Here is a 19,000-nt window from a genome sequence, read left to right as displayed (position 1 = left end):
ATGACCTAGTCCAGGGCAAAGTATATCTGTCTCTGTGTGATAGAGTTTGGATGTGTGTCCCCTCCAAATCTTATGTTGAAATGTGATCCCCAATCCTGTAGGTGGAATCAAGTGGGAGGTGTTTGGGTTACGGGGGCGGATGCCTCATGAATGGCTTGGTGCCCTCCACAAGGTAATGAGTGAGTTCTCGATTTGTTCACAGGAGAGTTGATTGTTTAAAAGAATGTAGTGCCCCTCCCTCTATCTCTTGCTCCTTCTCTTACCATGTGACATGCCAGTCCCCCCTCACTTTCCGTAAGTAAAGGCTTCCTGAGGCCTCACCAGAAGCCTAGCACATGCTGGGGCCATGCTTGTACAGCCTGCAGAACTGTAAGCCAAATAAACCTCTTGCTTTTACAACCTACCCAGTCTCAGGGATTCTTTTACAGCAACACAAAACAGACTAAGATATTATGGTAGAACTGCAGAGCCTTGTCCAGATAGAGCAATACAACTGAGGAAAATTGCTGTGCACGTTTGGCACTTTCTTTTAGAATGAAAACATTTAACTTTTATATGTCACTTGGGCTAAGACGATATGCATTTATCCAACACAGATGAATGTAAGAAAGCAGAGCTCCTGAAAAATGGTTCCATGAAGTGGGTGAGCTAATGGTGGAGAACTCCTGAATGTGTTTCCAAAAACTACCAGTGGTGTGAAGACCATGAGGAAAACACAGGAAAGACGCAATGTGAAAGCCAGTCTGTCTGTTCAAGACATTTATTTACTGGTGAAGGGGATTTAGGCAGATAATGTTCTTATGTGCTTGGTGCCTCTGACTCAGAGACAAGGAGGGGATATTTTGTGAAAGAGAGGGGGTGGTAAATCCAAGGTGGGCTAGATGGAGGTAAAGGAGTGGGCAAGGAAGTCAGGATGAGGACTGAAGGAAGGGAGAGAAGATGAAAAATAGAAAAAGACTAGTGAAGAAAAACCCCGAGTGAATCCACAAGTAGGCTCGGAGGGAAATCGTTCAACAATCTAAGAAAAATGCAATTGGAAGGGAAAGGCAAGTCAAACAGCCCTCAGACAGCCTCAAGAGCCAGGAAGTCCAGTTCTCATGAATAACCACATATAATTCCCATACTATTTACTTCATAGTGTAAAAGTCAAATATCTTCAAGAAAAAAATTCCTAGTTTTTACATATTAAAAATGTTTCAATGTATTCTAATTATTTTAATTGTGTTATATTGTTAATGTTTACACATAAAAATCAATGTTTATAAGAATGGCTTATATTTATTTTTTTATTTTTATTTTTTATTTATTCATTTAAAACAGCACCTCCCTCTCTTGCCCAGGCTGGAGTGCAGTGGTATGATCATGTCTCACTGCAACCTATGCCTCCTGGGCTCAAGCCACCCTCCCCTCTCAGCTTCCCTAGTAGCTGGAACTTCAGGTATGCACCATGCCCAGCTATTATTTGTATCTTTTGTAGAGACAGGGTTTCACCATGTTTCCCAGGCTGGTCTCAAACTCCTGAGCTCAAGCGATCCCACCTACCTCAGCCTCCCAAAGTGCTGGAATTATAGGTGTGAGCCACCACATCCAGCTAAGGATGGTTTATAGTCTGAATAAATGTATAAGTGTATAAAAGATATGAATATTAAATAAATTTATGCATATATATATATCATGCTCAGTGTCACCAAGAATATAAAGTTCTTCATATCCATAAGGATACTGTTGCAGAAAAAGGCACTAAATACCAGGTAAATTAAAAAACTGGCTCAAGGTTAACAGTACAAGCAAGTTAGCCCACGTTAACAATTCAGACAAGATTCCCATCCTGCTCCAAATGTGCTGGTCAATGAAATAGGAATCTCTTTCTGCTAGCATTAATTTTTCATTTTCTATCAATTCCACTTAAAAGAACTATAAGTCATGGATTTGGTTATCTGATTCTTTCCTGTGATTTCTTGATTCCATCAGTTCCATCATACTTCCAATCTAGCAGGCTTAAAAACCCAGCATGAGTTTTAATTCATCTTACTCATCCTTGGGCACTAATTCATATTGATTCTACTTTTAAATGTCTTCAAAAATAATAATAATAATTCTGTTCTTATTGTCTCTCCCATGGAGTTCCTCCCCATTTGTTCTCTACTTTAACTTGCCATGCTTTGGGGCACCATACAGTCAGCCCTCCATATCTGTGGGCTCCTCATTGGCAGATTAAAAATACTCAGAAAAAAATAACAGTGTAGCACAAAATAATACAACTAATATATAATAGTTGTATATATAATATAACTATTTACATAGCATTTACATTGCATGAGGTATTAGATGTAATCAAGAGATGATTTAAAGGTTACTGGAGGATGTGTATAGGTTACATGCAAATACTACACCATTTTATATCAGAGGCTGGAACATCTTTGGTATCCACTGGTGGAGGAGGCTCCCTGGAACCAAGCCCCAGCAGATACCAAGGAATGACTGTATTTCTTTCCATGAATCAGAGCACTAATGATCGCTCCCATATTTGAACTCTTAATAGCTCTTATATGCTGTTTAATCAAGAACAAACTCTCTACAATATGATCAACTGTAATTCTCAACCTATCTATTATTACTTTCCTTACAGCTCTAAGATCCAGCCAAGCCAACCCTTGTAGCCTTCACTATTTCCCAAACATCCACATGTTTTTCTGCTTCTACACCTTTGCTTAAGATTTTCCTTGCTCAGAATTCCAACAGTTCACTTTTTGGATTAAAAAATCTCCCAGTACTTAAGTGCTTATGTTAAATGCTACCTCTTTCTCAAGAACTTTTAACCATAATATATAACCCCTGGCTCAATGGAGCCCTCACAAAAATTTGTACAAATGATATCTTGCATTGTATTATAGATATCTGGTATTTCTCTGTCTCCCTACTCAATGGTAAGCTGCCTTCTATCCCTCATCTTTACACTCCCTTCAACAGGAGAGAGCCTAGAAAATATGCAGTGCTTCACAAGTGTTGCTAAATTGAATTATATTAGCTCTTCCTAAATTACTAAAACCGAAACTTTTTAGGTGATGTATTTCAACAGCAATTTCAAAAGATTTCTAAGAAAACAATATATTATTTAAGTGTCATTACAGCTGGTCATGGGGGCAACCAGGAATGCTTTGGAAATATCAACTGAAAGTTTCTTTCCATGCAATCAAACATTTTGCCATTCTTTCTTTTTTTCTCTTTTCTTTTTCTTTTCTTTTCTTTTTTTTTTTTTTTCCCCCGCAATGGAGTGTCGCTCTGTCACCCAGGCTGCAGTGCAGTGGCACAGTCTTGGCTCACTGCAACCTCTGCCTCCTGGGTTCAAGCAATTCTCCTGCCTCAGCTTCCCGAGTAGCTGGGACTACAAGGCACACACCACTACACCCAGCTAATTTTTGTATTTTTAGTAGAGACAGGGCTTCACCATTCTACCAAAATTATTTTACGCTTTAATAGACCATCACATCCATAGGAACACTCACTTGCCTGGATCTTTGTGCTATAATAGTCTGAGGAAGATGCATGTGCCATGAACAAGTGGACAATGGAAGAAATAGACTTCTAATGGCGAGAGCCTAATCACTTTCAACCAGCACCAACTATAATAAGTACGTTTCTTATGATTCACAGTATAATAACCCCAATGGACTTAACTTTAAAAGGGCATAGTGTATCTAATACAGCTGCCCTGAGGCTGGGCCAAAATAATTATCCTTACTTGACCTTTTGGGCCTTGAATCAATAACAAGCCCAGACTACATGAAGAGAACTAAATTGCTCTCACTGTATTAAATGCCCGACAAACACCAGGCCAGCTATCTATCCATCTGTCACCTCCATCCACCCATCCTTCCATCCATACTAGCCCACCAGTTATGCGTCACTGTAATAATATGTAATGTATATATACATTTTAATATGTACTGAGCACTTACTTTGTGTCAGATGCTAGTCTAAGTATTTTACGTATGTTAAACCTTACAAGAGTACTGTAAGGTAGGTACTGTTATTCCCATTTTACAGATGAAGAAATCAAGGTGAGAATGTTTAAGTAACTGCCCAAGTTCATGCAGCTATTTTTTTTTATTTAGTTTTTATTATTATTATGCTTTAAGTTCTAGGGTACATGTGCATAACGCGCAGGTTTGTTACATATGTATACTTGTGCCATGTTGCTGTGCTGCACCCATCAACTCGTCAGCACCCATCAACTCGTCATTTACATCAGATATAACTCCCAATGCAATCCCTCCCCCCCTCCCCCTTCCCCATGATAGGCCCCAGTGTGTTCATGCAGCTATTGAGTAGTAGGACTAGGATTTGAATCCTAGAAATTTTCTCCCAGAGTCCACACTTTTTCTTTTCGAGACAGTGTTTCATTCTTGTTGCCTAGGCTAGAGTGCAATGGCATGATCTCAGCTCACGGCAACCCCCACCTCCTGGATTCTCCTGCCTCAGCCTTCCGAGTAGCTGGGATTACAGGCACGTGCCACCATTCCCAGCTAATTTTTTTGTATTTTTAGTAGGGATGGGTTTCACCATGTTGGCCAGGCTGGTCTCGAACTCCTGACCTCAGGTGATCCACCCACCTCGGCCTCCCAAAATGTTGGGATTATAGGTGTAAGCCACCTCGCCCAGCCAAGTTTATTTTTATTTGTTTAGAGACAGAGTTTCGCTCTTGTTGCTCAGGCTGGAATGCAGTGGCGCAATCTCAGCTCACCACCACCTGTGCCTCCCAGATTCAAGCAATTCTCCTGCCTCAGCCTTCTGAGTAGCTGGGATTACAGGCACATGCCACCAAGCCTGGCTAATTTTTGTGTTTTTTAGTAGGGATGGGGTTTCACCATGTCAGCCAGGCTAGTCTTGAATCCTGACCTCAGGTGATCCACCCACCTCGGCCTCCCAAAGTGCTGGGATTACAGGCATGAACCACCACACCCAGCCCAGAGCCCATACTTTTAATCACTCCATGATATAGTACTATGAGAGAAGGATTTTGTTTTCTTCTTAGAAGTTGGAGAGGTCTCTGGAAGTTACTCTATTTCTGGAAAGCACCTACAGGAAATTTCACAGAGGTGTGCACAGGTGCACATAAACATAGAAAACCTGCTATGTTTCCATATTACAGTGATAAAATTGGAACTATTTCTTAAAAATAAAACTGAGAAGCTAAATTTGAAGCACGGAATACACTGATAAGCTCACAAGGCAGCCCTGTGTGCTACTTGTAGGGATCTTCACATGGGCCTCACAAACGTGGTCAGGGCATTTGCGAGGACAGATTCTGCTCAAGGCCCTGTAGAGTAGGCCTTGATGGGCATCAGTCAGCAAGATGAGAATAAAAAATGAACTTCGTTATTCCATTCAGTCTTAAAGAGAAGCATTTCATCTTCTATAGAAGTGCATGCATAGCCAAACAAAGCCATGCTTAACTCAGTCCTGCATTTTGTATCAGGAAGGAAGGAATGCAGTGACTAAGATGCTATGAGTAAACAACAAATCATTTTCTATGGGAGGGGAAAAAGAACGCTGTCTACCACAGCATTCCTTCTGCATAGTTTTGGGCAGAAAAGCACCAGCCTAGGTTCTTCAACAGAGAAAGTGAATCTGATGGTACTCAGAACTCTCCCCAGTTAAAGGCTGCATCTTACCTCTTATGTCTGTAATAAAACAAGAGAAAATGCCCTGGAAAATTTGTTCAAAATTCATGATATTGAAGAGGGTTTGCCAGAGGCCATAAGTCAGAGAAGCCAAGTAACAGTCAAATTCGGAATGAAATATTAGGCGATAACTTAGCTTTCATTCCAAAGGGCTACCCTTAATAATACTGCAGCTTGTAGGGCTACAAAGTTAAATAACAAGTTGTGGTGTTCAATATTTTCATTTTATTATTTATTGAGATGAATTCTCAATCTCTGTCACTCAGGCTAAAGTGCAGTGGCATGATCTTGGCTCTCTGCAACCTCCGCCTCCCAGGTTCAAGCAATTCTCCTGCCTCAGCCTCCCAAGTAGCTGGAATTACAGGCACATGCCACCACACCTGGCTAATTCTTGTATTTTTAGTAGAGACTGGGTTTCACCATGTTGGCGAGGCTGGTCTTGAACTCCTGACCTCAAGTGATTCGCCTGCTTTGGCCTCCCAAAGTGCTGGGATTACAGGCATGAGCCACCCCACCCAGCATCCAGTATTTTTAAAGGGTTGATTCACAGCCTTCACAGGGAAAACAAACAAAGTAGATGCACCTGCGCCCCTCCAAATTTCTTCTATGACTATTTTTTGCATTGCCAAGCAGCCTGCATGTTAAGTAACCTAACTTACACACTACTGGGCCCAGGTTCCAAGAAAAAACTATTTTGCTATAAACTCATTCTTGATCTTTCTATGTTAGTGTTGGCTGACTTATTAGTCTTAGCTACATTGAGGGTAAAATAAGTGGCTAGTTTTTCCTACAAATTTGCCAAACCCTGTCTGGAATGCATTGTGTTGTGCTTTCACTAATGGAGTTCTGTGTCACTCACAAGGCACTAATTGAAGCTCTTGGCCTTAAGTAAAATGACACATTTATCTGAAACAGGTGAAGAGGTTAAGGGTGTTCTCTGGGAAGGAATTTTTTGACCCTTTCCAATATCAGAACCTGAATCACTCCTTAAAAATGTGCAAGGAAAATGAATGTATTTTCACTCCACCCTTAAAAAATACCAAGTTTCATTGCAACTCAAAAATTCAAGCAGCTAGAACAATGCAGAAACAGTCACTTCTAAGTAAATATGTGCCTGTTTATTTTTTTCCTTATTATCGTTTTCTGATACACACTCCTGCCTGTGAACTATATTCTAATGATGAGAGGGCTAATCAGGCTTCAAAGGCAAAACCTGCCCCCCTAGAATGGAGGAAAATAATACATTCCCCCTCCCACTGTTTCCTATGTAAAATAAAATACAGGCCTAAGATCTACAAATATTATGATTAACATTCTTGATAGGGATAGGAGAACCCAGTAAAATAACTCTATTTGTGAGGACATTGGGGAATTTAGTCTGTAATGAGGAACTTTAGAGGCAAGTGAGATTTTAGAATTAAGCAAATGACGGCCAGGTGCAATGGCTCACGCCTGTAATCCCAACACTTTGGGAAGCCCGGGAGGGAGGATGGCTTGAGTCCAGGAGTTGGGGACCAGCCTGGGCAACATAATAAGACCCCATCTTAAAAAAAAATCATAATTACAATAAAATATATACTTACAATAAAATATATAGTTAAGTGAATGAATTTTTAAAATATTACTTCCATTCAAGTTCGAAGCCTGGGGGATAAAAGTATTGTGATAAATGATGGCAGAATTAACTAGCCAAAGTGTGACAAGTGCGGTAACTTAATTGGTGCTTACGTGAAAGGAGGCGTGTCCCCACCCTTCACTCTTCTAGGGAGTGGCAGAAATCCCAGAAGAGGAGTTCCTACCTCCCGAAGGAGGAGACAGCGTCGCCCCCTTACCTGCACAGGTGCTCCCGTCGTAGGTCTCGCACACCCATTCGTGGCATTCACACAGGGGCCCGAAGAACATGCCCGGCTCAGTCACATGGCAGATGCAGACGCCGCAGTCGCAGCGGCCCCGGCCGTGGCACAGCGCGGCCCCCGGAGGCTGCCCAGGTGCGCGGCAGCGGCGCTCCGACTCGGCCCGGGACAGCCTGCAGGCGGCGCCCGGCCAGCTCCTGCGCGGGCAACAAGCAACCGGCAGGCGGGGTCAGACGCGGACACCGCCCCCTGCTCCGAACCCACGTTTCCTCCCCCGTGTCTCCTCCAGGTGCAGACGCACAACCCCAAGAACAGGAAGTCTGAGGCCCGCATCTCTCTGCGGTCCAAGCGCTGCCTGGAAGGGCTATATTTTCCCAAGCAAGCAGGTACCACCCACCAGAGAAATGACCAGGGCCCAAAACATGTAAGGCGGTTACCTGACCCCCGGACACAGGTCCTTTCTCCAGGTGAACAGAGGTGATCTGCCCTGCTCTTTGGTAGTTTGACACTGAATCTTATATGCACATTTAGATTAAATACAAAGTAATCCAAGGTATGGCACTCAGCTGACTTTTCAGTTTTCCTTTAAAAAATGTCCCACTGCTATCTGATGGCCAATGGGCAGTTATATTATGGAAGAGAAGAGGTGAATATATAGAAAGAATTAGACATGTTATGATAGCATCGGGCATAATTTGCATTAAGCAGTCTTTAGGAACTCTACTTTTAAAAAGTTTAGTTTCACTATTGCAATGTGCCTCCGTCTCTTTCCGAATGTGATACAAAATGTAATACAGACCTGTTGCTGCTGTTGGGAAACAGAGATCATTCTGCTTTATAGATTGTGAGAAGATACGGGTACACATAGAATTTTAACTCGTGGCAGAAATTCCTCCTGATATATATTTGCAGGAGTATAAATTGTATTTTTATTCACTGATTGCATTTTTCCAAAGGAAAAGCAAAAGGACAGACATGAGGCAATGCACAGTGTAGATATAAGGAGAGGGAATGGAACAGGTTGAAAACAGTTTATCCCGTGTCCAACTTAGTAACAACTCTTGGCTTAGGGCAGCCATCCTGCAAGCTTGAGCCCTGCCACATAAGCAGGGCAGGTCTCTACTGAAGAATAACAAACCAAACTTACCTCAGAGATGGCGAGAAGCTTTGAGGAACAGCTGACAATCCAGCAAAGAGAAGGGAGGACGCCAGCAGCAAGAAGTTCCTGAAGCCTGGGGGATGCATGCTGAGCTCCTGGGCTGCTCTGGGCGAGCTGCACTTCTGCAAGGTGGGGTTCACCAAGGGAGGCGGCAGGAGGGAGAGGTGCCACCAGCAGATGGCCGGGCAGACGGACCCACGGACACCCAGGCTTGCAGGTCCGGGACTCCAGCCGGAGTTGCAATTGCGTTGATGAGCTGCCTGCGAGGATTTGGGCAGCGGCACTGCTCTGGGCGGGGTGCTGGTGCCAAACCCCTCAGTGGAGAGTCTAGGCAGGGAAGTAATTAGAAACAGTTGTACAAGCAGATGGTTTATTTTGACATTAAAAAAAGTGTCCTGTTCACAGATTTGAGAAAATCATTTCTTTCTTCAAGTACAGGCCCCAGAAATATTTGACAAGAGAATATTTGGACTGGCCAATATTAAAGAGACCTTTAAAATAACCCCTGAGTTCTGAAGAAGAAGGGTGAGGCCAGTGACTCTGGTGTGAACACTTGGGTAGGGAATTAGTTTCACCACACGCTTTTAAAGAAGATGCACTCTTTAGAGTTTGGGCTGGGGCAAGGGCAAGGAAATCTGGCAAATACAACATTTTCTTGCCTTTATTATCCTTTGATTTAAACTGGATATTTCATTTCTTAAGTCTTTAAAAAGTGTGTCATGCTTCCAGCTGTTGAGGCCAGTAGCTTATCACACCACATTTTTTTCTTGACTTGGACAGTTTAAATTGTAGTTGTCTCAAATTCACCCCATTCTCCCCATATGTCAAATATGAGAAAAGAAAATTAAATATTTATAGCATAAATTGCACTGAGAAACAATCGCTGTCATTTACTAAGCACCTATTATGTGCCAGTCATTTAGTATGTGTTCTCTAATTATGACAATAATCACACATTTATCTGTGCATTAGCAAATGGGGATTTAGCATCTAGCAGGTGCCAAGTTTTGTGCAAGATAGAATGAATGTAACAGGGAACTAAGCAGACATAATCCCTGCTCTCTCAGAGTCCAATGAGCTATAAAGACATTAATCAAAACAAAACCACAAAAACAAGGACAAACAGTTGCAAGTGCAATGAGAAGTTACTTCCAGATGATACAGGCACGTGATCTAATCAAAGACGGTAGCATTTGAACACAAAACTGAAAATGGCATCAAATTAAATTGGGTGGAAATAAGAAGGAGATGGAAGAGAACAGGGAGGCGTTCTTACTCCCATTTTAAAGATAAAGAAACTGAGGGCAAAAAGGTCAACTGACTTGCTTTAATTCATACAGGAAGTTAGTCGTATTTCAGCTGAAATCCAAAGCACATACACTATCCGCTACATTTGTGGTCATCTGGGAAAAGTGTGTAGAGGGTTACATGGAAGGAAGAAAACATTTTTCATTCACCCTAAGAAGAGCACTATAGATGCAATGCTTCCTCATGAAATAGAACCATTCAAGAATCGCCTGTGGTCCCAGATCCTTAAAATCAGGGATAAGTCATAACAGGATGGGATTTCTCCCTGTCATTTACATAAGTAGGTATAAGGGCAAGACCAACACTACACTTGCCTACTGGAGCAAGAAAACAATGAAGGTCCTCTAATCATAGTCCATTTATTTTCTGTTTCTACTCCATTCTCCACCCTGTAATAGGGGAGGTTTTGCATGGGGCACATCTGTGTGTCACCCCACCCCCCAACCCCTACCCACACAACTTAACCTATTTCAAATAGCTGATTTTCTGGCCACCCTTAGATACAGGTGTGTACACACTGGTGGAGTCTTCTATGGCAAGGACAGACTGGGGACAGGTATGCACAGTTTTGGGAGGATGTCTGGACCAGTAATTCTGGGGTCTTGGATACCCAAAGTGTGGCTTAGAAAAAAAGGACACAGGTTCTGAGTTGGCAGGTTCCCTAAGTCACAAGAACTACAACCTGTGGGGGAAGGGTCTGTCTAAAAGAGAGACAGAACGGGAATTACTAAGTCAGTTGTTGTTAAAGTGTGGTCCATGGACCAGCAACGTCAGCATCATTTGAGAACTTGTGGAAATGCAAGTTCTTAGGCCCCAACCCCAGCTCTAAGGGATCACAGAGTGCATTTGAATAATATCCCAAGATATCTATTTTTACATAATAATAGCTTGAGAAGACTGCAAATCACAGGGCTCAGGCTGAGCCTGAGGGTGCCTGGATCTAAGAGTGGAACTTCCACCCACCTTTAGTACAAATTCTAGAGTTACATTTTATCCTGCCCACATGTGATAGTACAAGGACATAGGAACAGGCTTTCCTGTCAACATCTAGAAACCTAGTGACTCAGAGAATATGGTAATTATAGAAGGGAAGTATCTATTCCAAAACCTGACTAGGAATTTGCAATAAAAACATGGAAGCTTTAATAAATGAGTCATGTATTGTTTACTCCTTGCATATTTTCTGAGGGAAAGTTTATTATGAAATAGGACTTGATAGTTGAACATTTTTAATGAATTTAAGTGATTTTTAACCTACAGTATTTTCATACAGTGTAGTATTCAATAAGCAATACTATCTTTAATATATTATTCAGCTTTGAAGTGAAGTTAGTATGTACTAGGTGACTGAGAAAATGTAAATGTTCAGATCATTACATTACTGTGACTCAGAAATAATATTCCTAGTCAGTTGAAATAGTTATATTGTGGCTGACTTGGTGACTCAGCCGAAAGTCTTGGATCCACAGAAACTCTGTCAAAATGAAAGGTTAACTTTAAATTTATTCCTTTTAGCATTTTTTTTTTTTAAACCAAAGTATTGAATGCCTTGGAAACACCTACTCCTTCCATTTTCCCAGTTTTCAGAACCTCAAGGACACACATGTGCCAAGAAAGGTCCTGAGTTTCTCACTTCTGCTGGCTGAGGACACAGCAGTGGGTCGGATGCATAATGAATGGTGCCTGAAAGGACCCAGTGCATCTGGAACTGAACTCAAAAAGATTGAAAACACCCTAGTCCTTGAATGTAGTCCTTCAGTCCTCAGGTTACACAATCAGAGAATTTCAGCATTCAAGGTATTTTTTAAAGGTTGTCTAGTTCAAAACTAAATTTGTTGATAACATACCATATATCTGCCAAGTAATTAGGGGGCCTTGGTTAAAAAAAAAAAAAAAAAAAAAAAAAAAAAAATTAAGAGGACCACATCCTTTTCTGAGAATTGCTTTGAAAGTTTCACCCCTTGGTTCTGGGTCTACTCTAAAAATACATTTAAAATAATATCCTAGCCACAAGCCTTGAATCAAATATTCAATGATGTAACAGTATATTCCCCAGTCTATATAACCCCCAAACAATTCTACACCCAAACAATTCTATACTTCTTAAAGATAAATATTTTCATTGCCTTCACCTCTTCCTTATGTATTATAACTTTAAGCTTTCAATGCCCTGATTTTCTGATTTTGCTTTTTCTGGGATGGATGCCTTTTGGAAAGCATGATGTATACAACTGAAACCATTCAGCGGCCTAGTGGATGTGGAATAGATCAGTACTTTCAGTATTCTTGTTTCATATGCTATATTTCTACCAATAAAACTGAAGGTCATATTCGCTTTTTGGAATGCCACGCTGTCCCAGTTGTGTGCTTTTATAAGTGTATTTTTCCCCAAACACAAATTGATTTATTATATTTCATCTAAACTTAGTTCTTTTATCCAGTCAGTAAAAATAACTATAGTTACTTGTGTTATATTTATTTCACCCTCTCAAAAGTAAATATGATGAACACATATTCTGTACCTTTATTCAAATAATTAACAAGATATTTGAAAAAAAAATAGGCTGAGGACCAAGTTTAGATACAACCTTTAAGACAATATTAGCCTCTTAGCACATATTGAATAAGCCATCCAACCACTTACAAGTGTACTGAGTTGTCTGATATGAACCTATTTCTTCATTTTGCCCAGAAAAATATTATGAAAGATCCCATCAGTTGCTTTGCTATTCTTAGTTTACCAGGTAAATAGGCTACCACTTTTTTCTGCCATTATCTAAAATAGTGCCCAATACATATTACATTCTTGATATATATTTATGGCAAAAATAAATTAACTAAAAATGATATACAACATGAATAATAAATTTATGAGTCAACAAAAGATGCAGGTGATATAGTGGATTCTGGATCAGTTGTCAGATGACATTTTGGCCTTAGGTATCCCCTGAGATGACTGTGGATTCAACTTGAATCTATATAACACCAGATCCTTTTCCTATATTCCCAATTTTTGTTAATTATATCATTTTAACTGAATCCCTGTAGACACAATTGTGAGAGTTACCTTTGGTACCTGTCTACAATTCATCTGGATTTTCTGGTAAATCCCTGAATCACATTGAGCCCACCTCCTAGTAATCTAGCCTTCCACTTCAATGTATTTATTTCAGATCTTCATATTGTATCTTGTACACTATTGCTATAGCCTCCCAACTGGTCTCTCTGCATTTATTCTTATCTTTTTGTGTCTACATTTATCCTGCTCCCTCGGACATCTTTCTAGCATGCAAATTTCATCACATCCATTCCCTGTTGAAAATATTTTAGTAACTGTCCATTCACAGTATAAAGCCCAAATACTCTCTGAGTTCATATTTGTGTTTGGACTCTGACTGTCTCCCTAGTAGACGTTGTGGTTCCTCCCAGATCACCTCTCCGGGGCCCATGCACCCACCCATCTCGCTGATGACACTAGTAACTGCTGATAACTCACAGCTGCCCCTCTCACTGAGACTTGCCCTGTGCTTAAGAGGACAGGCTTCCCGGAGGCTGATCACTCAGATTCGAGACAGTTTCCTAATCTCTTCCTCCAACAGTATTGACACCATTAAGCCTCTCATATTTGGAAACCGTAGAGCTGGACAGCTCCATCATTGTGCTTCTTTCAACAATGCAGAAAAGACTCAAAAACTCAAAAACTCAAAAACTGAAAGTGATAAGATGTGTGAGGTGTGAGGTTAACAAGAAGATTTGTACAAATACTTTTAGAGGAGAAATTTGACCTCAGATCTTCACCTATGATCTTTCAGATAGGAAGTTACCTCTTTACCAACTCCACTGAGACTCCAGGCTTTAGACTCAGGAATACTGGACACGGCAGAAGGCAGTATGAAATAAAACAGGAATTAAGTGAAACTGAACCATCTGAACAGTGATCCTCACCTCGTTTCCTTACTTGGCCTATACCAGTCTTATTTCCCTCAGGGGCTATCGATTAAACTGTTAGTTTTTAGAAAACTGAACATATATATATATATAAACAAACAATGGATGTGAATGTGAATATTTGAGGCTTTCGTAAAAAAAAAAAAGCTATGATGGAGCTCACTCTCAATAGGTCCTACTAACATACTGTGAACTTACACTCTTACTTTCAAAACCACACTTTTCATAAAAAGATCACTAAGGATTACTAGTCATCAGAACTTTAAGGAGCCCCTCCAAAATAAAAGGCCCAAGTCAAAACAAACAAACAACTAAAAAAAAAAAGCACAAATGAAAGAAACTCAGATGACATCGATGATGAAGGCAACAGGAAGCAACTTAAGTAAGAAAGTATAATCCCTCTTCTCAGAGATCTAAGAAGATCTAGGCTTGCAAAAATGTGCAGTCATAAGAATAGGACAATCAAAAATGAAGTGCCCAAAAAGTGAATTATAAATTAGCTGAAAAGAAGCCACTAAAAGGGTTGAAAAATAAATGAGGAAAAGTTTCCTAAAAATGAAAACCAAAACAGAGATACAAATAAAGACTAAAAAATCAAATGACTGATCTATGAGATTCAACGTCTAACTGATAGGAGTTCCGGAAAGGGAACACGAAAAATAATGAAGGGGATAAAATTATTGAAGAAAATTTCAAGAAAATTTCCCCAAACTGAAGACCGTGAGTTTCCATATTGTATAGTCTCATTTAACAGGTAAAAAGATGAATGGAAATGATGGGAACCAAGGAACATCTTGGGGAAATTTCAGAATGATAGGAAAGTAATTTTTTTTTAACTTTCCAAACGAGAATAAATGGTCACATACAGAGAACCAGGAACTAGAGTGGTATTGGATTGTTTTAATAGTAACATTGGAAGCAATTTTTTTTTAATTCAGAATGATGGTGATTTTCAGACCATAATTCTATTTCCAACATACTGCTAATTAAAATACTTTCTGATATATTGGTTTTTAAAAATGTTTCATGCTGGCACCCTTCCTGAAAAGCTGATAGAAGATCTGATTCACTACTCTCACATCAAAAAATCAAGAAAGGAAAGATAGGGGATACAGGAATTCAGATAAAACTCAGAAGAAAAATGAAGATAAGAACAAATAATGAAGTTAAGGGGAATTTCAAAGGCACGTTCTATGTTGCAGAACAACTAGTCTCGACTGCTGTATAACAATGTGCGGCTTTAGAAGGCAGATCTTCAAGAAAACAGAAAATGGACCTACCAGATCTCACCTGATAAATTTGACAAGTAGAAGTATTGGATTAAGAGGAAAACAAACCATATGTACATAGACAACCAAGCAAATAGAAAATGGGTAATATCACCAAATTGGGAAGCAGGGGTACAGAGGAAATGGAATGGCAATATGAGAGAGCTAAAGTCTTCTCTACCACAAATCAACTACAAGCAGCACAAACATATACTTAGAAACATGGAGGTAAATGCCACTGGGGAGAATGGCACTGCAATTGATTCAGGGTAGAGAAGTTGAATGTTCTTGCCTCAGGGCAGCCATACTGGAGGAGGTAGGAGGATGGGACAGGGGATTCCTACATAAGTCTATTAGTAGTGCATCATTTTGCTTTTAAAACTATTTTCAAGGATCATATTCCTTTAAAAATAATGAAATTCATATGTGTACCAAGGCCACGGAGTGATGAGGGATGATCCAGTTCTTAGGGCATGAATTTCTATTCAGTGAAGTCCACTCTGCACGGGCAGGGCACTACCCCTACCTCTTCTCTGAGGGTGCTGGGGTCTTCTTCCTAGCATCACCCAACAGTCTCTTGTCTACATGCATCAATTAATAAACTCATTGTGCAAACATCCCCACTACATAAAGCATTCCCATGACTCTTCCATTTCAGGGGCTGAAATGCAAGCGTAAGATGATAAATTTCCTCAAGATTTTAGTAGGAAATGACTGGAAATCTTGGTAAATCCAGTCTTTGTTGCTTCATTTCTAGTCATACACTTCTATTCATCATTGGAGATCAAAGCTCTTTCTAGGCTAAACCCTTCCTTTAATTATGGCTTGTCTGGATATAATCTCTCTTTTCTTTTACTTTAAAGTGATGCCAAGCTTTATAAGCAAGCTGAATTGTGAGATATTAAGCATTATTATTATAACTTCTCCAGCAGATTATTCGGGAGAATATGACAGTCTGACCTCCTTCAAGTTTCTCCAAGGACTGGTCTGAGACTGCAGAAATGTAAATGTGAACCAACATGACAGCAGTTCTTAACTGTCAATCAAAATGTGGGTGTGGATAAAGATCTCTCCAGGGCTAGAAGAGATCTAAATGATCATACCAAGCCCTGTTGTTCACTTGTTTGCTTTTTTTTTTTGGACACTGACTTAGTTGACCAACACAAACTGGTTTGGTCATTCAGAAGGATTTTTGATAACATCAGCAGCGTCAGGTGGTTCCCAACAGAGGGACAAAGGAGAGCTGTAAGTTTCTGCCCCACAAACTGTTAGACATTTATCACAAAGAAAGCGAGCCTCAGACCTGAAATAGCCAAACACGTAGGCATTTATCAGCAAACACGCAAGAGTGGTCACACAGCCTATCTGGAAAAGTAATATCCCTACCCCTCTGTCTTCTGATATACCAACCTGAGCTTTGTAGAGAAGCTTCCCTCTGAATCTTCTGAAGCATATTCAGTGGCATTTTCACCACCCACAGGATTGGCAAATCTCTTGTGGTCAAGGTCTTTAGTGAATATAACCAGAACCCATGGCCTCCAGACCTCATGTACCTCAAAGCTGGTGTAACTGATGGGCTGGCTGGTTTTAACATTTTATTTATACAAGAGCATCACTCCAAGCCAACCCCTTATCTTCAACAACATACATCCCACCAATTAAAAATGGATTCTAATATTCATTATACTGATAAAGCACATCTAAAGTATGATACAAATAAGGATCAATGTATGCACACACCACACTACACATTATACACATGTTGAAGCAATTCAAAATAACCACGAATACAGCTAGTACTGGTTAAAGCAGTTTCAAATGTGTGTATCTCTTTTTGTGAACTTGCTTCTGTTTTCCAGCTGCCCCCTCACCTATTGTATTACCTATATAACTCACACCAATGTACGCCGTGCTCTGACCATGACTATCCTTGGAAATGGCAGAATATTCTTGTTCAATTCAGTTCTAGGTACTTGTAATTTCTCTGCAAAATCAGCATTTGTATCTTTACACAACATCTCCCTTCCTTCATTCCTTCCTTCCTTCCCTCTCCCCTCACTCTCTTTCACTGATTCTTCCTCCCACTATTACATTGCTCCATAAATTTCTGTTGATCACTTACTTCCCAAATCCTACAAAGCCTTGTGCCATGTGGCTCTGTCAGCCTGTCTAACCTCATCTCTCATTACTGTTCCCCTTACTCACTACTCTCCAACCATTCAGAGCCTTTCTGTTTCTCACATGTTTCTAGAACATCCTAAGCTTGTTCTTTGCCTCAGTGCCTCCTTTGCAAGGATCCCTCTCCCCCAGGTCACATGCTGAGTGGCTTCTCTTCGAATGCCACCTTCTTAAAGAGCAGACTGATCCCTGATTGACTGTGCTGTCTAAAGCCACTCCCTTGTCCAAGCACCCTTTACCCTATTTTATTTTATTGATAGTACTTACAAGGATCTAATATTATTGTTTCCATTTCTTTATCTACTTGTGAATAATCTACTACTCCCCCATTTCAACGCAAGTTCCATGAGAGCAGGGACCATATCTCTCTTGTTCTTTGCTGTAACTCCAGTATCTTGCACAGAGTAAAGCCTCAACAAGTATTTGCTGAGAGAATGAATTACAAAATAAATGAATAAGTAAATAAATGGTTTTAAAATTTTGATACATTTTGATTAAACTCAACCTTTTGAACTAAATGAGTATTTCAAGCTTAATGGAAGGAAAAAATCAACGTGCAGTAATGAGATGAATTTATGCAATTAAAATACAAAAATCAAACAAAATTCTATCATGAAAAATATCAAGAAAGTCAATCTACAGTTAGATAATAAACAGCACCTACTGAACTCTCCATATATGTGCAGCACTAATTGTTACAATCACTTACAGTCAAATGTGAAGTTTAAAAAAAAAATCTCAATTTCACTCAAAACCTACTTGAATAATATTTTCACTCAAAGGCACCTTCCAGGTTTTCAAATAGTAAAAGGCACACCAAAATTTTCAGGAAGGCTAAATATTCCCAGGCAGCAATAAAAATAAGTTTGCATTTCCAAGAAAAAGAGCTTCTCAGCTGAGCCAGATCTGTGGAATTAAAAAAAAAAAAAAAAAATGTATAGTTAACATCTTTTCCAGATGTTAGCACAGAACCAGAGGGCTTTTTTCCCTCCCACATAGCAAAAACACCTGGAAATATTAGGAGCCTCTGGGATGAGAAATATTCTTTCACTCTTCTGAATATTTCTGCAGTTCTAGTTGATGCTAGAAGGAAATTTTAAGAAAAAAATCTAGGAGTCATTTTCATTGACTTTAGGGGAAAAGAGATTTATCACGTAAATATTATTTTATGCCAATGAATAGACTTTTAATTCTTAAAGTGGTATTTAGCTGTTAATAAGCAGGAGGATATAACTAGGTACACAAGTGGCATGGAGACTGAACTGTTCAGAGATGAATTCTGCTGCTGGCTTTGTCATCCAATAGTTGACGGCCTTGGCCAGGTTTCTTAACCTGCTAAATTCCAGTTTCCACAATGGCATGCTTGAAGGGAGTACCAGTTTTCTCTAATGCTGAACTTTTGTGATTATATTTTTACTATGTATTTGTCCACACTGTCTTCTAGTAATAGATGAAGAACAGATACACATACACACACATATGTACACATGTGTGCACACACATATATATTATATACACATATATAAACTTATGCATATATACATATGTGTATTTTATATATTTATATAATTTATATATATTTCATTTCCAACTCTAATATGT

The 19,000-nt window shown here is 39.8% G+C and overlaps 1 protein-coding gene across 3 annotated transcripts in view; it reads right to left on the bottom strand.

Moving 5' to 3' along the window:
- Window positions 1-19,000, bottom strand: part of ITGBL1 (integrin, beta-like 1 (with EGF-like repeat domains)) — a 280,376-nt gene that overhangs the window by 244,618 nt on the left and 16,758 nt on the right. For 2 of the 3 annotated variants that reach the window (XM_011977217.1, XM_011977219.1), the window contains exons 1-2: window positions 8,685-9,203; window positions 7,517-7,734 (exon numbers count right to left, since the gene is read on the bottom strand). In XM_011977217.1, coding sequence (XP_011832607.1) covers window positions 7,517-7,734; window positions 8,685-8,782 — 316 coding nt within the window. In that variant the 5' untranslated portion in view covers window positions 8,783-9,203. Of the gene's footprint in view, window positions 1-7,516; window positions 7,735-8,684; window positions 9,204-19,000 lie in introns of those variants that run through there. The other variant, XM_011977218.1, reaches the window with a different exon arrangement.

Source organism: Mandrillus leucophaeus, unplaced genomic scaffold, assembly GCF_000951045.1.
Source record: "Mandrillus leucophaeus isolate KB7577 unplaced genomic scaffold, Mleu.le_1.0 Scaffold175, whole genome shotgun sequence".
Classification (NCBI taxonomy): domain Eukaryota; kingdom Metazoa; phylum Chordata; class Mammalia; order Primates; family Cercopithecidae; genus Mandrillus; species Mandrillus leucophaeus.
This window is presented reverse-complemented; position numbering and strand designations above follow the sequence as displayed.